This window comes from Globicephala melas, chromosome 12, assembly GCF_963455315.2.
Source record: "Globicephala melas chromosome 12, mGloMel1.2, whole genome shotgun sequence".
NCBI classification, from domain to species: domain Eukaryota; kingdom Metazoa; phylum Chordata; class Mammalia; order Artiodactyla; family Delphinidae; genus Globicephala; species Globicephala melas.
In genome coordinates, this window is record NC_083325.1 from 71,678,095 (window position 1) to 71,701,955 (window position 23,861).

The window sequence follows — 23,861 nt, forward strand, 5'->3', positions numbered from 1 at the left end:
GTGCATAGGCTTAGTTGCTCTGCGGCATGTGAGATCTTCCTGGACCAGAGCTCGAACCCATGTCCCCTGCATTGGCAGGCGGATTCTTACCCACTGCACCACCAGGGAAGTCCTAGTCTTTTCAAAAAAGCAAATGACATTGGAACATTTGGATATCCATATGCACAAAAATGAATTTTGATTTATTCCTTACAACATATATGAAAGTTAACTCAAAATAGATCAGAGGTAAATCCTGAAATGTAAAACCTAGAACTGTAGAACTTCTAGAAAAAGACATTGGAGAAAATCCTTACAGCTTTGGGCTGCTCAAGGGTTTCTTAGACTGTTAGATACAACATAGTACAAGGTTTCTTTTTAATAGAGAAGTTTCTATAATCGATTGTGATAATGGTTGCATAAGTGAATATACTAAAATCCATTGATTTGTGTACTTTAAATGGAAGGATTGTATGGTGAATTATATCTCAATAAAGTCATTATTATCAGTAAAATAAGTTAAACATGCATCTACCATATGAGCCAGCCCTGTCACTCCTAGATCTTTACTCGAGAGAATTGAAAGCATATGTCCATACAAAGACAAATGTTTATGGCAGCTTTATTTTTAATCGCCAGAAACTGGAAACAATTCAATCTTCCATCAGTAGGTAAACAGACAAATTGTGGTACATCATACAATGTAATATTACTCAACAATAAAATGAAATGAACTATTCACATTCACTACAACATGGATGGATCTCAAAATAATAAATAATAGGCCAAGTAAAAGTCAGACCCCCCAGAAAGGGATGTATATTGTGTGATTTTATTTATATAAAGTTCTAGAGCATGCAGACTAATTTATAATGACAAAAAGCAGACCATTGTCTTCCTGGAGATGGGGTGTGGGTCAAGTGGAGGAATGGGAGGGAGTGCTTTCAGTAGAGCAAAAGGAGACATTTTGGGTTGATAGATATGGTTATTATCTTGGTTGTGTGATTTTTCACAACTGTATACGTATGTCAAAACTTATCACATTTAATACCTTAAATGTGAAATTTATAATATGCTAATTACACCTCAAAAAAAGTGTTTTTAAAAATCCTAATGGATATGGAATCACCATACAAATTCTACATGATTTTGATAGGTAAAACACTGTCAAATCTATTTTAGAAAGGTTATCTAAAAAGTATAGAAAATGGAGTGGAGAACAGAGACATAGTTGGCATATTTATTCAATGAATTAAGCAAATATGTATTATGCTGGGCAATGGGTATCAATTAAAAGGCTCACAGACAAATGGAAGAGATACATGTAAATAAAGAATCACACAGTATGATAATGCATGCTATCTCATGACAGTATGTATGAGATAACTCTGACCTAGTTTGGGGGCAGTTAACAGAATCTTGAAGGATGAGTAAAGATTACGGTAATCTAGCTGTGAAATGAAAAAGGCCTGAAGTAGGTTAGGAGGGTAGGGTTGAAAAAAAAAATTCGAAAGAGCTTTTAGAAGCAAAATCAACACAGTTTGGATATGGAAGTGTAAGAGAGGTAAGAGCCAAAGATTTTTTTTTTTTACATCTTTATTGGAGTATAATTGCTTTACAATGGTGTGTTAGTTTCTGCTTTTATAACAAAGTGAATCAGTTATACATATACATATGTCCCCATATCTCTTCCCTCTTGCATCTCCCTCCCTCCCACCCTCCCTATCCAAAGATTTTTTATTTAGAATGACTAAGTCTTTGATGGTAAGAATAACAGAGATACAGGAATTTAGGAGAAGGAGTAGACTGGGGAAGAAAACAAGTTCAATCTTAGACTTGAGTTGGAAGTTCTTGTGGATTATCCAGTTGAAGATATCTGGGAAGTAGTTGAAAGTACAGGCTTATCCCATTAGAAAAAAGAAGTCAGTTCTGCAAATATATCGTATAAAGAACTGATCACTATAGAAGTGAGTGGGCCTCTTCCAGAAGTGTGTAGTATGAAGTAAGAGAGCCAGCGATAAAACTTGAGGTATCATCAGTGTTTAAAGGACAAAGGACCAAGAAGCGGAAGAAGGGGTGCTGTGAGGACAGAGGATGCCAGACTGTAGGAGGGAAATGTCTGGGAGAAGAAATGAAGCTATAAATCACCTCTGTGTTTTACCAGCTGGAAAATAGTATTCAGAAAAAGTTTTCTGTTTCTCCTAGAGAATTCAAAAAGACTCTGATAGGAATGTAAACTATTTTTATGTATTAACTTGGATAAAATTAAAAATTTAAATTTAAAAAGGCACCTTGTCCATCATTAGAGTTAATAATCTGTAGAAAGTGCTTTAGCTGTTTAGTTAGACGGACTTAATTCTGAAAATTAGGCTGCCGGACAGTGGTCTGCATCTCTTTCCTTTGTAAATAAGTGGCTTTCTAACCACTGTTAACCCTACTTTTTGTTTCCATAGGTTGATGAAAAAACCATAGGAGAACCTGGTTGGCTTTATGGTAGTTTTCAAGGAAATTTTGGCTGGTTTCCATGCAACTATGTAGAAAAAATAATGTCTGAAAAATCTGTGTCGCCTAAGAAGGCCTTACTTCCTCCTACAGTGTCTTTATCTGCTACCTCAACTTCTGAGTAAGTTTTTAGCTAATAATGGAGTTTACACGTCTCTGCAAATGTGTGAACACCTAATATGTATTTGTGTCAACCTGCTATTTAATCATATTGTAATCTGCACTGGACTCTCTAAGAGTACCTTTTGTTCCAAATTTAATTCTGATGTTTAGTAAATAAAAACATGGGTCAGTAGTTCATAAATTTTTTTTTTTGCCCAAGTTGTGTTTCAACACAATGTATATTATATACAAATAGATAAATTGGTAGTACTTCATAAGATTCTGAACAATTAAGTATACTTTTGTCATATTGTTATATTTATAGATCACTTTCTTCAAATCAACCAGCATCAGTGACTGATTATCAAAACGTATCGTTTTCAAGCCTAACTGTTAACACATCATGGCAGAAAAAATCAGCTTTTACTCGCACTGTGTCCCCTGTATCTACATCACCTATTCACGGACAGGTATGTATCTTTAATTTTCTTGTGTTTTATTCTTTGACATTGCTCCTGGTTCACATAAAATAGAATGAAGATTTTTGTACAAGGCCATCATTTACTCATCTAACCAAAGTTTGTATCATTTAGTTTCTTTTCTTACCATTCATATGTGATACGAGGTTGAAGAAATTATTATTAGAGGTTTCCCGACAATTTATTCTCATAGTAGCAAGTTGCTACCAGCTAAGGTTTCTGAGCTCAAAATATCATTTTTACAAATCTGATTATAGTCTTAATTTGTAGTTATTGTAAGAAGAGCTTGGGCTTGGGGTTTTTTTGTTTGTGTTTTCCTTAAGTAAGTCATTTGTGTGAGAACTGTGTTATATATATGTTTAGCCTCTGGTTTGGATGTAACCGAGATGCCAGCATTGTTACGTTAACATTATTAAAAAGAAATCGCAGACTTCATCAGAATAGAGTCCTTCACTCAAAAAATGTTTATTGTGTGACCACAGGTTCCAGGCATTTATTATGTGCTAGAAATTTAATGGAAAAAAAAAAAAACCTCTGCCATTAAGAAGTCAATCTAATGAAGACAAACATATAAATAAATAACTGTATGAGAAGTGTTGTAATAAAGATATTTTATGAAATCTCAAGGGGTATAGGAGAGAGCATTTCAATTCAATCTGTGGGAATTGGAGCAGGCTTCACAATAGGTAAGGCATTTCAGTCGAACCTTCAAAAATGAGCAAGCTTCCACCAAACAAAGAAGGAAAGTTATTCCTGTGAAAGAACAATTTGGGAAAAGTCACTGAGGCATGTTAACAAGAGGAGTTTATAGGAAACAAGTATTGTTTATAGTGTGGCTAGAGTACAGGATTCGTGAAGAAAGGGTTAAGTGAAGTTGGAGAGGTTGAGGTTTATTTGTGAAGCATTTAATACCATGCTAAGCAACTGGCAGTGGAAAGCCCATGAAGGTTTTTAAGAGGAGAGTTGAAGTGTATATTTTAGAAGGATAACTCTGGCAGTAGTATAGAGGCCAGATTGTGGAAGGAAGCAAAGGAAGGAGACCAACAAAGGGAGGATATTACAATAGCTAAGTAACAGATGATGTGAACCAGTAATGAAAATATATAGAAGAGGAGATGGACTTAAAAGAGTGTTAGGAGTCAGCATAAAATTGGCAATTCATTGAATGTGAAGAGTGAGGAAGAAGTTGGAGTTAAACATACCTCTTCAGGGTCTTTAGCTTGAGTAACTGAGAGGATGGCAGTACCGGAGGAGTGGGTTTTGTGGGTTCTAAAAGTGATTACATTTCAGACGTGCAACTTAGGTATTTGTAGGAGGGACAACCTGCTGGGAAGGCCCAGCAGGCAGCTTGATTTACAAGTCTGGAGCTCAAAAGATAAAGTTATAATTAAGATACAGATTTGAGAAATCATAGGCATAAATAAGATTAGGGAAATCATGTAAAACAGGAAGGGAAGGAGACTGGACCAAAGAGGAGCCATCGATCACCAGAGAGTGAACTTCACGAACTGCAGGGGTTTTAGTGATGTCAGCACTGTTCAGAGATCAGAGAAGATAAGGGTTTGCAAGAAGCTTTTGGCTCTGATGTTATCAATGATCTTGTCAAGAGATTCAGTATTGTGATGGTTACAGAAGCTAAATTAGAATGGACTGAGGGGTGAAATTGGAAAGCAAGTTTAAGACTGTTCTTTCTTTAAGGAAGTTAGAAGTAGAAGTAAGGGGACATCCCTGGTGGTCCGGTGGTTAAGACTCCACACTCCCAATGCAGAGGGCCCAGGTTCAATCCCTGGTCAGGGAACTAGATCCCAAATGCCACAACCTAAGATCACACATGTAGCAACTAAGATCCCAGTACAGCCAAATAAATAAATAAATATTTTTTAAGAAGTAGAAGTAAATAGAGAAGTGGAAAGTTAAAGATTCAAGAGAGAAATCACAGTGTTACAAAATATTGTTAGAAGGTGGGAGGACATGATAGAAAGTTTAGAGCACAGGTGAAGAGGCTAGCCCTATCAACAAAATGAAAACACTACTTCCTCTGAGAGAAGAAGGAAAGAAAGAAGGATGAATAAGAATAAGAAGACGTTATGAAACAGAAAACAGAAAAGTGGAGGGAGGCCCATCACAACTGCATCTCCACTCCTAGTGGAATAAACAGAATCCACTGCAGTGAGGAGACTTTGGAAACTGGAGGAGAGAAAGGGTTCCCCTTTTCATTTGTTCTGTGATACATACTTGATGGATCTATGAGTACACTTCTTGCATACCCAGGGTTTACCTTCCATACCTGTGATACTTAGTGCCAAGATGTTTCCTTGAATGGTAGCTGTTGGGTCTTTAACTTCACAGAAGGCTATTCAGGTGGTTGTCTGTCATATATAATTTTAAGTTGGTTAGTAGATTAAGTCACCATTGATATTAAGTCACCACCACACCAAACTGGTCTGCTGTTTGAACAGTAAGTATGTTATATACTAGGAAACAAAAATCATGGTTACCATTGTGTTTTTTGTTTGTTTGTTTTTAATTTTGTGGTTTTGATTTCACAGGGACAGGTTGTAGAAAACCTAAAAGCACAGGCCCTTTGTTCCTGGACTGCAAAGAAAGATAACCACTTGAACTTCTCAAAACATGATATCATTACTGTCTTGGAGCAGCAAGAAAATTGGTGGTTTGGGGAGGTGCATGGAGGAAGAGGATGGTTTCCAAAATCTTACGTCAAAATCATCCCTGGGAGTGAAGTCAGGCGGGAAGAGTAAGCATTTTTTTTTTTTTTTTTTTGGGCGGTACGCGGGCCTCTCGCTGCTGTGGCCTCTCCCGTTGCGGAGCAACAGGCTCCGGACGCGCGGGCTCAGCGGCCATGGCTCACGGGCCCAGCCGCTCTGCGGCATGTGGGATCTTCCCGGACCGGGGCACAAACCCGTGTCCCCTGCATCGGCAGGCGGACTCTCAACCACTGCGCCACCAGGGAAGCCCAAGAGTAAGCATTTTTGTGTGTTTACATGAGGCGTGGATGTTGGTATTTTCACTGATGAGTCAGCCACAGTACAGTTGGCTGTGCAGGAAAATTAAAAGTTTATGCTTGAGTTTGATATCAGAAGGGTGATTCCTAGAGTAAAAAAAATCATACCTCAGATGATTTGGTCCAATTTTTGAACATCTTTTAATCTAGTTATTTCAGATTCCTAAAGTTTTCAAAGTGCTTAAGATTTTAGATCTGTTGCTTTCTTTGTACTAACATCAGGTCAGTTAGAGAAGTTATTTTTCATTTCCTTTGGAGGTTTCTCCCTTATTATTTACTGTAAATTGTCAATATTTAGACAAATCAATACCAAGGGCCTCGCCTTTGCCAGAGTGAGGCGTTCCCATCTCTGGGCCTCCAGAGTTCCCTGAACATCACGTTTCTTACGGCTCATGACACACTGTGTTGTAGTTATTTACTTTCTTACCTATATCCCTTATTAGGTCATAAACTCCAGGAGGGTGGGATTCACGTCTTTTTTGTTCATTTTTCAGTTTTTCCATACCTAGTGTGATCTTAATGCATAGTAGCTGCTCAATCATATTTACTTAGTAAATGAGGAGAGAAGCGAATGAAAGGACAGTCAAATGAATGAACTTTTGCATGAACAAAAAACAAAACCAGATAAGGTCTCTGGCCTTTGTTTCCCAGTCTGTAAGGGAGTCAGGTCATCAAACATCTTTAATACAAACAAATAAGTACTCTAATATAGCTGTGGGTAATTATCATTTGTGTTTTATATGGAAATTGATCTAAATAGAAAAGCAAAATGATTTATTGAAAAGGAACGGGGTCTTTGGAAATCAAGAGCCTTGAGTTCTGATTCTGCTATTTTTGCCAGACTGTATGGGGTAACCTGCTTGGTCTCTAGTTTTTTAATTGGTTGAATGAAAATAATAAACTAAAAAACCTTTAAAAATCCTTTCAGTGCTAAGGTTCTATACATCAATTTTCAGTTCAAATGCAGAAATTTACTTTTCAGACTGACATGGAATTTTAGATTTAGAGTGTGTAATAACAGGAACAACAATAATACATAGCTGATATGTATGCTGGCACTGTGCTAGACCCTTTATAGTAATTATCTTATTTAAACTCCATGACATTTTACAGAGAAGGAAGACTTAAACACAAAGGGATTAAGTTTAAATGCCTTAAAGGGCATTTCTTCTAACTTTTCATTCAATTACTGATCTTTTCTAACAGATAAGGCATGCAACTCGAAATGCTGCGGTAATGGAGAATTCAGCAAGGCAGTCCATACAGTGTGCCCATGAGTTGTAGTAAGGGTCCCCTCTGTTAACCTATAAACTGCTTCACTATACAATTTACTCACAGGTCCTGGGGAGCCCTGATGTATTCTACAGATGTCTAGTTCTTAAAATACCACAGTTTTCCAGATTTTTGAAAACAGTTTCCTGGGTTAAGTTGGAAATAAAAGCTATGTATGTTCCAAAATGTAAAAATAAAGTTCTGTTATTTTTACATATTTTTAAATGTACTGTGCTCTAAACAAGTAGTAAAATTTATATACTGCCCTTATTTTTCTCTAAACCAAGCCAAGTCCCATGTGTGCTTTACCAAATAACTGCCCATTTACCAATGCCTCATGTCTTTTAAGTTACTTTAGAAAGGCAAAATATCTCACATTTGAAAAACTGTTTATAAATCATATTGAAATTACCTCAGTAGATTTAAAAAAATTAAGTCGTTTGTAAGTAGGCAGTTCTTAATCCACTAGGACTTTGCATATTTCTAGCCTGTGTACTGAGACAATATTTCAATTAATTTTAGCCCTTAAAAAGAATGCACTGCTAAAAACCTCCTGTTTTCATCAAATCACCTTTTTTATTTACTTGTTGATGTCTTTTTTTGGTTATTTTATTATTTTTTTTAATCTGCTTGTGTGTATATTTGGCAGACCAGAAGCTTTGTATGCAGCTGTAAACAAGAAACCTACCTCTGCAGCCTCTACAGTGGGAGAAGGTGAGCTTTTGGCGATTTATAAATTAGATGGAAGTCAAATTAGCTACTGACTTCCCACAGTTGTTACTCTCCTTACTTCTGTGTCTTCAGTGTTAAAGTGAGGTTAGGAAAACCTGCTCCCGCTCTATTTCACATGAATATTGAGGATATAAAAAATATATAGCTGAAAATACTTGACGCTTTTAGAAAATCAGTACTGTAAAAATTCAGCATAGACTGCCTCAATAAATAAGATCATAGATAAGTGTTGCAATGAGATAACATGAAGTCTTTTGTTTTCCTTTTATTATATATCTAGATTATAGATGTTTAGAATATAAGGAAATTTCAGTACATTTAGTTGTTTATGAATTGCACTTGTTCGTTTGTTTGTTTTTGGCCTTACTGCGCGGCTTGTGGGATTTTTAGTTCCCTGACCAGGGATTGAACCCGGGCCCTCAGCAGTGAGAGTGTGGAGTCCTAACCACTGGACCGCCAGGGAATTCCCTGAATTGCATTTTCTTTTCTTTTCTTTTTTTTTGCGGTACGCGGGCCTCTCACTGTTGTGGCCTCTCCCGTTGCGGAGCACAGGCTCCGGACGCACAGGCCCAGCGGCCATGGCTCACGGGCCCAGCCGCTCCGCTGCATGTGGGACCCTCCTGGACCAGGGCACAAACCCGTGTCCCCCGCATCGGCAGGCGGACTCCCAACCACTGCACCACCAGGGAAGCCCCCTGAATTGCATTTTAATTACAGTGTACCATATAAATCATTAAGTAGGATTTGAAATCAAGATACACTTTAATCATAAATATTACAAAGAATTTTTTTATTGCCCTTTGGGTTGTTTGAGTATCTTAATTTTGATATTGTGCTGAAAAATGTCCACCCTTATTTCAGACAGTATTGTTATTTAATAGTTGTGTAGGTTTATAAATGAATTATATATTCACTGTAAAATTAGTTGAACAGTTTAAGTACATTTTGTTTATATTGCTCAAGAAAATCAGCTTAATGGTAAATTAAACAGTTTATTCAGTATCTACTACATTAGAGATTGTATGCTAGAGCCTGAAATATACACGGATGAATAAAATAGTTTCCCAAGTGCTCACAGTAAAATGGGAAGGCTAGGCATATAATTGTAATAAATTCTATAATGAATGAACAAAAACATAATTTTGAGTAGGACCTGTGAATCCACAGAGGTGGCCACGTTGAATCATCTTAAACAATGAGTAAGTTCTTGCTTAGTGACGAAGAGAACGCTTGGTGGACAGAGGGAAAGGTATGAGCCAGGGCTCAGCTGTGAAAGGTTAGGGAACTCGAGTCACCAGCAAGGCTGCAACCAGAGGTTTACTGTGGAATAACTGCAGTGGAATGATCCTAGGAAAGTGGTGAGGAGCATTTTGGAAAGGACCTGGCTTGTTGCAACATACCTTAATCTTGTAAGCATTTTTCATCTTCTTAAGTCAGCTAAATTGAATAATATGGAAATGTGGATAGTAAATAGTTTCCGGATACTGGTTCTGGCCATCTCCAGTTTATGATCTACTGAGCAAATTTCATGTCAACAAATACAAATAGTACTAGAAGAAAGAAAAAGAGACTTCTAAAACCTGGTCATTGACTGTTTCTTCTAAGTACTAGTAATCATCTGAACAAAAAAACAAAGCCAGTATAAAAACTTAGACATTTCCCATAAGGTTATTCATGAACAAATATTTATTGAGCATCTATTCTGTGCCAAGCACTGTGCTAGGAGCTGGGCCATTGTGATGGAAATTGGCCTCTAGTACTGATGTCAGCTGAATAGTGGGCATTTCCATAACTGTATGTAAAAGAATTAAAGAGAAAAGAATTTAGCAGATTAAACTATATGTAAGAAGGTTAAAAAAACTTTTCATGTCTTGACTCTCTGTAAAGATACTGATATCTATTTGTAGTTTTGGGGTTATTCTCTGTGACATGATGATGATGATGGTGATGCTCATGGTGATGACGATACGGTTGGGGAAAAAAGAAACCCTGTGATAAAGTTTTATGTTCAGTCAAAGACGTAATCTTTTTCTAAGAAATTATTAAATAATTACTTCATTCCATTTTCTACCTTAACATCTCTTTATATTAAGTTTCCTTAAGTCACAAGGGCTTTTACAGTAAAATTACTCAAGATCTTGGAGATCAACAGTTGTTTTTTTTTACTTCTGTAATCTTGCAACCAAAACTAGTTTCTTTTTGCTTTGTTTCCTACAGAGTATATTGCACTTTATCCGTATTCAAGTGCAGAACCTGGAGATTTGACTTTCACTGAAGGTGAAGAAATATTGGTGACCCAGAAAGATGGAGAATGGTGGACAGGAAGTATCGGAGATAGAACTGGAATTTTTCCATCAAATTACGTCAAACCAAAAGATCACGAGGTAGAGTTAGTTTGATACAGAAACAGAAGCATTCCGTTCCTGTTGATCAGGGTTCATATTTAAAACAGATGCATGTATATGGTTTTGGTCAGGCTGCTTTGGTTACAAGGAAGCCACTTAAGGTAGCTTCAGTAAAATGTAGTTTATTATAGGGATCCTGTTAGAGAGATGAGGGCAAAACTATTTCTATGAAATTCCAAGGACAAAAGCCATAGATAGGGCTGGGCCTTATGATAACTGAAGTTAGGGAATGGTCTGGATTCATGGAGGCTTACAAGGGACCGCCTTGAAGAAGTCTGTAAATCTTTAAGGCTCTGACATGAATGTGACCCAGCCCACACTCTGAGTTCCTGCTGCGTTTCATCCCACCACTAGTATGATATAGTGTAGCAGTTCTCAGACTTTTTGGTTTCAGGAACTTTTTACATTCTTAAAAATTATTAGGGACTCCAAAGTTTCTGAAAATATATGGATTATATCTAGCAATACTTTCCATATTAGAAATTAAAACAGAAATTTTAAAAATATTTATTAATTCATTTTGAAATAACAAAATTAAACCCATTATATGATGACATAACTTGCTTTTTAAATTTTTTTTTGTTTTTTTAAAATTTATATTCTCTTGCACATAAAAGTCATAAGCACATATGTATAAATATATTTTTTTCCTCATTTTAAGAACCTGTCCCACTTTATTTTTTATTTATTTTTTTGTATATGTCCAATGAACGTTTATTATTACTATTATTATCATTACTGTTACCACTGCTTCTCCCCTTTTAGGAATACAGGGAGAGAGGAAGTGTGCATGTAGTGTGCATGTATACTTCCGACAGACAATTTGAGATTTAGAAGCCTCTGGAGCAGTAGTTCTTAAACTTTTCTAACTCAGAGAGGCTGGTGAAAATTACAACCTCTCCTTGAATAAATTCACCTACACACAAAATATTGTACACAGTTTTGCGAGTGGGATAAGGACCCTTAGAAGGGATAAGCCCTTTTAGCATAAACTCTAGACTTCCCAGGGTGGTGGGACAAGGAGCCAGATGCAGTTCTATAGACAGTGTTTACAAGCACTACATTACGTGTGGAGAGAGAACGCAGACACATTTAAAAGAGACTTTAAAATAGCCACTGAACTCATGTAGCCAACATTCAACAGAGTAATAATTAACATGTGTCCAAGCCTCTGTTGAACATTCTGGAAAATGCAAAGATCTATAAGACTCTAGACGTCAGGGTCTCAGATTCTCGTGGTGGAGAAGTACTAGACCAGAGTCATGTTTAAGGTCCAGGGGCATGGAGCCAGGAGCCAGCTTGCTGGAAGTGGCGACTGAGTGGCTACACTCATTACTGTAAAGCTAATGATGAATTAAAAACATTTACTGAGCTGCTGCAGTCGATAAAAGCCCCAATTAAGGCACCATTAAGGGACTTAACCGCGTAATGGTGGGGAAGCATTCCTGAAAAGGTTTAATGATCTCAGATCCTGACATAGCCGGGAAGTCATTAGTCATTAATGCCACGTCTAGATCTTGATTATGAAGTTCTCTATAAGAAAACACTTGGCATATAATAGCACACAAGATTATACCTGATTTGTTACAGAGAGCAAGATATACCTTTTCAAACGTGTTTTTAAATCTCTTATGTGTTCAGGTAAGAAAAGTGGCCAATTATGAGCAGAAACTGCCTAGTGAAAATCCATAGCATGATCGCATGCCAATTAGATAAGCAATACCACTCAAGTAATAATAGTAATAATATAGTAATAATATTTCCATTATAATAATAATGGAAATACAAAATGGAACATGGTATTGTACTAATTAATAAGACTGTGACTGTACCTATAAAGTAATTTGATTAATTCCCAGTGTAATGTGTGGAAACTCCTTTAACATAAAGCTACATTGAATCTAGAGAAAATTAAGCAGGTAGAGTCTCTGCCTTCTTAAGTATTCATGCACTTACTCGTTCATTCAACAGCTGTTCACTGAGAGCATCTGTGTAAGGCTTGGTCGGGGGCATTGGGAAACAGGTGAACAAAGCAGTCAAGGTACTCATGAAAGATACAGTCCAAATAAATGATGATCGACTGTGATAAGTACAGTGAAGGAACAAACATGGTGCAGGTAACAACAGACTGAAGATCTTTGAAGATGAGGTGGTCAAGGGAAGGCCTCTGAGGAGCTGGTTCAACAAAGACCTGAACTGTAAGGAGGCCAGTCTTGAAAAGGCAAAGCAGGGGAAGAAACGAGGGGTGGAACTTCTTGGCTGTTTAGCATCTGAATTCCTTTCCTGAATTCCTTCCCACGGTGTGAGTCTTGGTAAGGGGCAGGCTTCTCCAAAGCCCACCTACTCACTTTCCTAGCCTTCCTTGCAGTTAGAGTGTGGGAACATGACCCAGGCTTGGTCAGAGTCATCTGTCCAAGGCAGTGAATCAGGAACTAGTGATACCAAAAAGCATAGCTGAGAATTTCTTTTGGTGGCAATGAGTGTGGTAGCAACATTCAGTTTTTGGAGCAGTGATTCCAGGATATCCTTGTCTAAGGGAGCATTGCATTCAGAGGCAAAGGCAACAGAGCCCTCTTCAGGCTGGTTCTGGGTGTGATTTTGCCTGAAGTTCTGTTTGTCCAGCTTTGCTTTGTCTCTTCCTAATCTCCAGACCTCGTATTGCAGCCTTCCTGGAAATTCTGTGAGCCACCCAATACACTCCATTTCTCTTAGGCTTAAATCAGCCAGAGTCGGTTTCTGATGATTCCATCTAAAAATCCTGATAGACTGGAGTACATTGCAGGTAGATGCATATGCAATAGCCCTAAGGTGGGAGGAGAGGGAGAGAGAGCTTGGAGGAACTGAGAAAAACCCTGAGTGGCAGCATTAGAGAAAAGGTAGCAAGTGAATAAGATGGCTGCAGCCGGCGAGCCAGGCAAGAGGCAGAGCAAGCAGGTGTGCGTAGCAGAAGCCGGAAATGTGCTGGGCCTAGCCTTTTCTCAGGGACACTCAACTAGCTCCCGTGTCCTGATGGGATGTGTCTCTACTGGTCTCTGAGGGCTCTGAGGCAGCGCTGAAGGGTTCTGGTTGCGTGGTTGCCACTCTGCTGTGCCAAGGAATTCCAGACTGTTCTCTACTGAGAAGGCTAAGCCTGAACTTGTCATTTCCTGCTCTGTGAGATCGCTCTCTCTTTCTCTCCTTTAAGTACCAAGATATGTATCTCTAAAGGCATTTATAGCATTAATTTGGTTATATGTTTTTGAGTGTCATATCCATCATCAGACACTAGCTAACTCCCTGGGGTCACAGTGGGGAGGTGGGATGATTGCATGCCTTGGATTAAGACAGATCTGGATTTTATCTCAGACAAGTTGCTTCACTTCTCTGAACCACAGTTTTCTCACTTGAAAAATGAGGATAGTAGTACCTCATTGAGGATTACATGCCCTGTAAGTTACTATACAGTGCCTACCACGTAGTAGGCACTCTGTTATACTAGTCCTTTGTTCCTTAGTATTTCATGGAATTGAATAGACTCTTCTGCAGCTAGGAAAACAATATAAAATCCTTGCTTTTGTGCTTACCTTATTGTAAAGTGCTAATTTAGAATAAAGTACCTTACATTGCTTTCTTAGTTCAGAATTTGATCATGAAAATTTCCTTTTTCTTAAAAATTCCCTAAAGAGTTATTGCTATTTATTCAGCTCACTCCAGCAAAATTACTACCCCCCCCCAAAAAAGACCATTTTTCCCCTTCTAACATCCTTATATTAATGATGTAGACTACAATTAAAACACTGCATCCAAAACCAGAAGGTAGATTTTGTTATTCTTGAGAAACAGAGGAAGATATTACTCAAGTCCTGATTGTCTTAGCCAAAATATTCCCTTATGTAATATTCCTTGGGCTTGAGTCTTTTTCATTTTAATAACTTGAAATCATAGATGTTCTATAGGTTTGTCATTGATTGACCAAATACGTAACTCAGCTCTGAAGATATTAAAAACTTTAAAACATCACAAAACAAAAATCCTAGAGCCTCCCAAACCCCTTGCTTACTGACTTGAACACCGTAATTTAATCTAATGAATTGACAGTCTTAGAATCCTTTTCTTTCCTCCTTGGCTGCTGGTCTTTTTTTTTTTTTTTTTTGAATTTTATTTATTATTTTTATAAATAAATATAAATAATAAGCAGGTTCTTATTAGTTATCCATTTTATACATATTAGTGTATACATGTCAATCCCAATCTCCTAATTCATCATACCACCACCACTTGCCCCCCTTGTTGTCCATACGTTTGTTCTCTACATCTGTGTCTCTATTTCTGCCCTGAACACTGGTTCATCTGTACCATTTTTCTAAGTTCCACATATATGCATTAATATATGATATTTGTTTTTCTCTTTCTGACTTACTTCACTCTGTTTGACAGTCTCTAGATCCATCCATGTCTCAACAAATAACCCAGTTTCGTTCCTTTTTATGGCTGAGTAATATTCCATTGTATATATGTACCACATCTTCTTTATCCATTCATCTGTTGATGGGCATGTAGGTTGCTTCCATGACCTGGGTATTGTAAATAGAGCTGCAATGAACATTGGGATGCATGTGTCTTTTTGAATTATGGTTTTCTCAGAGTATATGCCCAGTAGTGGGATTGCTGGATCATATGGTAATTCTGTTTTTAGTTGCTTAAGGAACCTCCATACTGTTCTCCATAGTGGCTGCATCAGTTTACATTCCCACCAACAGTGCAAGAGGGTTCCCTTTTCTCCACACCCTCTCCAGCATTTGCTGTTTGTAGATTTTCTGATGATGCCCATTCTAACTGGTGTGAGGTATTACCTCATTGTAGTTTTGATTTGCATTTCTCTAATAATCAGTGAGGTTGAGCAGCTTTTCACATGCCTCTTGGCCATCTGTATGTCTTCTTTGGAGAAATGTCTATTTAGGTCTTCTGGCCATTTTTGGATTGGGTTGTTGCTTTTTTAGTATTGAGCTGCGTGAGCTGTTTATATATTTTGGAGGTTAATCCTTTGTCTGTTGATTTGTTTGCAAATATTTTCTCCCATTCTAAGGGTTGTCCTTTCATCTTGTTTATGATTTCCTTTGCTGTGCAAAAACTTTGAAGTTTCATTAGGTCCCATTTGTTTATTTTTGTTTTTATTTCCATTACTCTAGGAGGTGGATCAAAAAAGATCTTGCTATGATTGATGTCAAAGAGTGTTACTCCTATGTTTTCCTCTAAGAGTTTTATAATGTCCAGTCTTACATTTAGGTCTCTAATCCATTTTGAGTTTATTTTTGTGTGTGATGTTAGGGAGTGTTCTAATTTCATTCATTTACATGTAGTTGTCCAGTTTTCCCAGTACCACTTATTGAAGAGACTGTCTTTTCTCCATTGTATATCCTTGCCTCCTTTGTCATAGATTAGTTGACCATACATGCGTGGGTTTATCTCTGGGCTTTCTATCCTGCTCCATTGATCTATATTTCTGTTTTTGTGCCAGTACCATATTGTCTTGATTACTATAGCTTTGTAGTATAGTCTGAAGTCAGGGAGTCTGATTCCTCCAGCTCTGCTTTTTTCCCTCAAGACTGCTTTGGCTTTTCGGGGTCTTTGTGTCTCCATACAAATTTTAAGATTTTTTGTTCTATTTCTGTAAAAAATGCCATTGGTAATTTGATAGGGATTACATTGAATCTGTAGATTGCTTTGGGTAGTATAGTCATTTTCACAATATTGATTCTTACAATCCAAGAACATGGTATATCTCTCCATCTGTTTGTATCATCTTTAATTTCTTTCCTCAGTGTCTTATAGTTTTCTGCATACAGGTCTTTTGTCTCCCTAGGTAGGTTTATTCCTGGGTATTTTATTCTTTTTGTTGCAGTGGTAAATGGGAGTGTTTCCTTAATTTCTCTTTCAGATTTTTCATCATTAGTATATAGGAATGCAAGAGATTTCTATTCATTAATTGTGTATCCTGCAACTTTACCAGATTCATTGATTAGCTCTAGTAGTTTTCTGGTGGCATCTTTAGGATTCTCTATGTATAGTATCATGTCATCTGCAAACAGTCAGTTTTACATCTTCTTTTCCAATTTGTATTCCCTTTATTTCTTTTTCTTCTCTGATTGCCGTGTCCAAAACTGTGTTGAATAATAGTGGTGAGAGTGGACATCCTTGTCTTGTTCCTGATCTTAGAGGAAATGCTTTCAGTTTTTCACCATTAAGAATGACGTTTGCTGTGGGTTTGTCATATATGGCCTTTATTATGTTGAGGTAGGTTCCCTTTATGCCCACTTTCTGGAGAGTTTTCTATCATAAATGGGTGTTGAATTTTGTCAGAAGCTTTTTCTGCATCTATTGAGATGATCATACAGTTTTTCTTCTTCAGTTTGTTAATATGGTGTATCACATTGATTGATTTGCATATATTGAAGAATCCTTGCATCCCTGGGATAAATCCCACTTGATCATGGTGTATGATCCTTTCAATGTGTTGTTGGATTCTGTTTACTAGTATTTTGTGGAGGATTTTTGCATCTATATTCATGAGTGATCTTGGTCTGTAATTTTCTTTTTTTGTAGTATTTTTGTCTGGTTTTTGTATCAGGGTGATGGTGGCCTCACATAATGAGTTTGGGAGTGTTCCTTCCTCCGCAGTTTTTTGGAAGAGTTTGAGAAGGTTGGGTGTTAGCTCTTCTCTAAATGTTTGATAGAATTAACTTGTAAAGCCATCTGGTCCTGGACTTCTGTTTGTTGGAAGATTTTTAATCACAGTTTCAATTTTGTTACTTGTGATTGGTCTGTTCATATTTTCTATTTCTTCCTGGTTCAGTCTTGAAAGGTTGTACCTTTCTAAGAATTTGTCCATTTCTTCCAGGTTGTCCATTTTATTGGCATACTTTGTATTTCTGCAGTGTCTGTTGTAACTTCTCCTTTTTCATTTCTAATTTTATTGATTTGAGTCCTCTCCCTCTTTTACTGATGGGTCTGGCTAATGGTTTATCAATTTTGTTTATCTTCTGAAAGAACCAGCTTTTAGTTTTATTGATCTTTGCTATTGTTTTCTTTGTTTCTATTTCATTTATTTCTGCTCTGATCTTTATGATTTCTTTCCTTCCGCTAACTTTGGGTTTTGTTTCTTCTTCTTTCTCTAGTTCCTTTAGGTGTAAGGTTAGATTGTTTATTTGAGATTTTTCTTGTTTCTTGAGGTAGGATTGTATAGTTATAAACTTCCCTCTTAGAACTGCTTTTGCTGCATCCCATAGGTTTTCTTTTTTGTGGTTTTTTTACATCTTTATTGGAGTATAATTGCTTTACAATGGTGTGTTAGTTTCTGCTTTATAACAAAGTGAATCAGTTATGCATATACATATGTTCTCATATCTCTCCCTCCCTCCCACCCTCCCTATCCCACCCCTCCAGGCAGTCACAAAGCACCGAGCTGATCTCCCTGTGCTATGCGGCTGCCATCCCATAGGTTTTGGATCATCGTGTTTTCGTTGTCATTTGTTTCTAGGTATTTTTTGATTTCCTCTTTGATTTCTTCAGTGATCTCTTGGTTATTTAGTAACGTATTGTTTAGCCTCCGTGTGTTTGTGTTTTTTACGTTTTTTTTCCCTGTAATTGATTTCTAATCTCATAGCGTTGTGGTCAGAAAAGATGCTTGATATGATTTCAATTTTCTTAAATTTACTGAGGCTTGATTTGTGACCCAAGATGTGATCTGTCCTGGAGAATGTTCTATGTGCACTTGAGAAGAAAGTGTAATCTGCTGTTTTTGGATGGAATGTCCTGTAAATATCAATTAAATCTATCTGGTCTATTGTGTCGTTTAAAGCTTGTGTTCCCTTATTAATTTTCTGTTTGGATGATCTGTCCATTGGTATAAGTGAGGTGTTGAAGTCCCCCACTATTGCTGTGTTACTGTCGATTTCCTCTTTTATAGCTGTTAGCAGTTGCCTTATGTATTGAGGTGCTCCTATGTTGGGTGCATGTGTATTTATAATTGTTATATCTTCTCCTTGGATTGATCCCTTCATCATTATGTAGTGTCCTTCCTTGTCTCTTGTAACATTCTTTATTTTAAAGTCTATTTTACCTGATAGGAGGATTGCTATTCCAGCTTAATTGATTTCCATTTGCATGAAATATCTTTTTCCATCCCCTCACTTTCAATCTGTATGTGTCCCTAGGTCTGAAGTGGGTCTCTTGTAGACAACATATATGGGTCTTGTTTTTGTATCCATTCAGCAAGCCTGTGTCTTTAGGTTGGAGCATTTGATCCGTTCACATTTAAGGTAATTATCGATATGTATGTTCCTGTTACCATTTTCTTAATAGTTTTGGGCTTGTTTTCGTAGGTCCTTTTCTTCTCTTGTGTTTTCCACTTAGAGAAGTTCCTTTAGCATTTGTTGTAGAGCTGGTTTGGTGGTGCTGAATTCTCTTAGCTTTTGCTTGTCTGTAAAGCTTTTGATTTCTCCATCAAATCTGAATGAGATCCTTGCCGCATAGAGTAATCTTGGTTGTAGGTTCTTCCCTTTCATCACTTTAAGTATATCATGCCACTCCCTTCTAGCTTGTAGAGTTTCTGCTGAGAAATCAGCTGTTAACCTTATGGGAGTTCCCTTGTATATTATTTGTCGTTTTTCCCTTGCTGCTTTCAATAATTTTTCTTTGTCTTTAATTTTTGCCAATTTTTTTTTTTTTTTTAAATTTTTGCCAATTTGATTACTATGTGTCTCGGAGTGTTTCGCCTTGGGTTTATCCTGTATGGGACTCTCTGTGCTTCCTGGACTTGGGTGGCTATTTCCTTTCCCATGTTAGGGAAGTTTTCGACTGTAATCTCTTCAAATGTTTCCTCGGGTCCTTTCTCTCTCTCGTCTCCTTCTGGGCCCCATATAATGCGAATGTTGTTGCATTTAGTGTTGTCTCAGAGGTCTCTTAGGCTGTTTTCAGTTCTTTTCATTCTTTTTTCTTTATTCTGTTCAGCAGCAGTGAATTCCAACATTCTGTCTTCCAGGTCACTTATCCGTTCTTCTGCCTCAGTTATTCTGCTGTTGATTCCTTCTAGTGTAGTTTTCTTTTCAGTTATTGTATTGTTCATCCCTGTTTGTTTGTTCTTTAATTCTCCTAGGTCTTTGTTAAACATTTCTTGCATCTTCTCGATCTTTGCCTCCATTCTTTTTCTGAGGTCCTGGATCATCTTCACTATCATTATTCTGAATTCTTTTTCTGGAAAGTTGCCTATCTCCACTTCATTTAGTTGTTTTTCTAGGGTTTTATCTTGCTCCTTCATCTGGTATATAGCCCTCTGCGTTTTCATCTTGTCTATCTTTCTGTGAATGTGGTTTTTTGTTCCACAGCCTGCAGGATTGTCTTTATTTTATTTATTTATTTATTTTTGGCTGTGTTGGGTCTTCGTTGCTGCACGTGGGCTTTCTCTAGTTGCGGTGAGTGGGGGCTACTCTTCATTTGCGGTGTGTGGTCTTCTCATTGTGGTGGCTTCTCTTGTTGCAGAGCACAGGCCCTAGGCACACGGACTTCAGTTGTTGTGGCTCATGGGCTCTCGAGTGCAGGCTCAATAGTTGTGGTGCACGGGCTTAGTTGCTCCGAGGCATGTGGGATCTTCCTGGACTAGAGATCAAACCCACGTCCCCTGCATTGGCAGGCAGATTCTTATCCACTGCACCATCAGGGAAGCCCCAAATAACATGCTTTTAATGAAAAACAACTATGTATTCCTCCCTCACCAAAAAAGTTTAGTGAAAAGAATGGTATATTCTTTTGGTTGAAGTATATGAAGAAAATTCACCCTCACGCATATATGAGAGGAAACAGAAATGTGTTAATAACATTTGCAGATATCTGCAGATACTCTTCTTTGATAGTACTACATCAAAACTTGAGAACTAGATTGTTGTAGGTTGGTTGTAGGTTGGTTGTTGCAACATGGAATCTGAAGCCATATCAGTGAACATTTCTTACTGTAACATTAAATTCACCAGTCTGTTTTGCACACTGAATATGGTAACACCATTCATTGGTCATTTGGGAAATATTGAATCACTGAATTATGCAAATATTCCCCATATTGCTACATTTCATCATATAATATTAAGAAAATCACATTTGTGGCTGAAAGACTGAAACATAAGACATGACACCATAAAACTCCTTGAAGAGATCACAGGCAAAACATTCTCTGACATTAATCATACCAATATTTTCTTAGGTCAGTCTCCCAAAGCAATAAAGATAAAAACAAAAATAAACAAATGGGACCTAATCCACCTTACAGACTTTTGCACAGCAAGGGAAACCATAAACAAAATGAAAAGACAACCTACAGAATGGCAGAAAATATTTGCAAACAGTTCAACAGAAAAGGGCTTAATTTCCAATATATACAAACAGCTCATACAACTCAACAACAACAAAAAACAAACAATCAGAAAATGGGGAGAAGACTTAAATAGACATTTCTCCAAAGAAGAAATACAGATGGCCAATACGCACATGAAAACATGCTCAGCATTGCTAATTATTAAAGAATTGCAAATCAAAACTGCAATGAAGTACCACTTTACACTGGTCAGAATGGCCATCATTAAAAAGTCTACAGGTAACAAATTCTGAAGAGGTTGTGGAGAAAATGGAACCCTCCTACACTGTTGGTGGGAATGTAAATTGATTCAGCCACTATGGAGAACAGTATGGGGAGGTTCCTCAGAAAACTAAAAATCGAATTACCATATGATCCTGCAACCCCACTCCTGGGCATATATCCAGACAAAACTATAATTCAAAAAGATACATGCAGGGGGAGGGATAAATTGGGAGATTGGGATTGACATATACACACTACTATATATAAAATAGACAACTAATAAGGACCTCCTGGGAACAGGGGACTCTACTCAATACTCTGTAATGACCTATATGGGAAAAGAATGTAAAAAAAAAAAGATGTATGTATATGTGTAACTGATTCACTTTGCTGTACAGCAGAAACTAACACAACATTGTAAATCAACTATACTCCAATAAAAATTAAAAGAAAAAAGATACATGCACCCTTGTGTTCATAGCAGCACTGTTCACAATGGGTAAGACATGGCAGCAACCTAAATGTCCATCAGCAGATGAATGGATAAAAATATGTGGCATATATACATATATATATATATATGTATGTATGTATGTATGTATGTATGGAATGGAATTCTACTCAGTCATAAAAAAGAATGGAATAATGCCATTTGCAGCAACATGGATGCAACTAGAGATTATCATACTAAGTGAAGTAAGTCAGAAAGAGAAAGATAAATACCATATGGTATCATTTATATGTGGAATCTAAAATGTAACACAAATGAACCTATCTATGAAACAGAAACAGACTCACAGACATAGAGAACAGACTTGTGGTTGCCAAAGGGGAGGGGGTTGCAGGAGGGATGGAGTTAGGAGGTCGGGGTTAGCAGATGTAAGCCACTGTATATAGAGTAGATACATAACAAGGTCCTACTGTATAGCACAGGGAACTGTATTCAATATCCTATGATAGGGACTTCCCTGGTGGCACAGTGGTTAAGAATCCACCTGCCAATGCAGGGGACACGGGTTCGAGCCCTGGTCCGGGAAGATCCCACATGCCACGGAGCAACTAAGCCCGTGCACCACAACTACTAAGCCTGTGCTCTAGAGCCTGAGAGCCACAACTACTGAAGCCCGCGCGCCTAGACAAAGAGTAGCCCCACTTGCCGCCACTACAGAAAGCCTGCGCACAGCAAGGAAGACCCAACGCAGCCAAATAAATAAATAAAATTAATTAATTTTTTAAAAATCCTATGATAAACCATAATGGAAAAAATGTTAAAAAAGGAATATATATGTATAACTGAATCACTTTGCTGTACAACAGGAATGAACACAACATTGTAAATCAACCATACTTCACTAAAAAGTAAATCACATTTGTTAACATAGGAACGTCCTTAAGTACTTTGAAGCGGTCAAGCTCATGGTGGTAGATACCAGTTTTCCCTTGAAAGCTTGAGTTTTATTGTTGGCAGAAATCCTGTCAGCTCTTTAACTTGAAGGGACAGATTTACTTCATCCATCTTTGAGCAAATGTCTGCTAAATCTCAAGTCTGAATAATTTGTCATTAGTCATTTTTTCACATAAAAACGCTGTTCCATGAAAAATCTAGTTGACACAATTGAATCACCTAAGGCTTTTCCGTGAGACAACCCTTGTACTTCAGTGTGCAGCAGAAGTGCTTTGGGCACACTTCATTTCGCCACCCAGACTCTTGAAAAGATGCGTACCTGAGGATTAGGATTCAGTAAACTTTTTACTGCTTGATCAAGGACATGCTTAAGTGAAACTGGCCTTGTTTTCCTGTGAGCATGTGGCTGTGAAGAGTATTACGACTACTAGTATTATTTGGCACCACTGCTGTGATTTGTGCTAAGGCATCAGCAATTTTACCCACCAGTGTAAATGTCAGTACAGCAAAAGAGGCAAATAATAATGTCCTAGTACTGTTATGAAAGTAGTTTTTATCTTCCAGACCCCTGAAAGGGGCTGGAAGGACTGCCCCCAGGGATCCACAAACCACACATTGAGAACCACTGAGACTGCTTAGGTTGGCTTCTGGCTCTGCCACTTAGAGGCTAGGTGACCTTGGATAAGTTACTTCATTCACCTTTCTGTGTTTCACTTTCCTTCTCTGTAACATGGGGATAATCATAATTACTTAATAGTGTTATTGCAAAAATTAACTAAGTGAATAGATGTAAAATTCTTGCAACACTGCCTGTTACATAGTAAGTACTCAAGAAATGTTAGCTGTTGACTACCATCAACTCTGCTTGGGTGCTTTTACTACAGTTGTGTCCACTAAGAGAAAAGGAAATTTAACTGCTTCCCTCATCTTGCTCATCCTATAAAGTCAAACAGGTCATAGTTGCTGGGGTATCATGCGTTTTTTGTTCTTAGGTCAAGTTCAGGAGGAACGTGGCAAAAAATTTAAATTATCATTACCTTGTGTGCAGCAGGAGCTAAACTCACATATGCCTTAACATACCCAGAGCACATTTGTTTTATGTGGTAGACACTGATTCTAACCACATTGATACATGAAATGTATTTGTGTTTATGTTTAATATTCAGGAAAGATTCAGAATATGAGCTATTCCTGTTGAGTCAGTGGATGCCAGCATCAGCTACTTGTATATAATGTATTCTGTCAGAACCAGATCTCCCCATAAGTGTTGGATTCTTAATTTATTTGATTAATGTAGGTTAATCATTATTTTGCTCTTACTTGAAAGAAACAAGGACCCTGGGAATTAGAAATCTCT

At 37.5% G+C, this 23,861-nt stretch overlaps 1 protein-coding gene across 12 annotated transcripts in view; it reads left to right on the plus strand.

Annotated features, from left to right (window-relative positions):
• Positions 1–23,861, plus strand: part of ITSN2 (intersectin 2) — a 158,936-nt gene that overhangs the window by 90,993 nt on the left and 44,082 nt on the right. For all 12 annotated transcript variants that reach the window (XM_030858252.3, XM_060309812.2, XM_060309823.2 and 9 more), the window contains 5 exons: positions 2,433–2,602; positions 2,909–3,053; positions 5,612–5,817; positions 8,006–8,070; positions 10,306–10,472. In XM_030858252.3, coding sequence (XP_030714112.1) covers positions 2,433–2,602; positions 2,909–3,053; positions 5,612–5,817; positions 8,006–8,070; positions 10,306–10,472 — 753 coding nt within the window. The remainder of the gene's footprint in view (positions 1–2,432; positions 2,603–2,908; positions 3,054–5,611; positions 5,818–8,005; positions 8,071–10,305; positions 10,473–23,861) is intronic.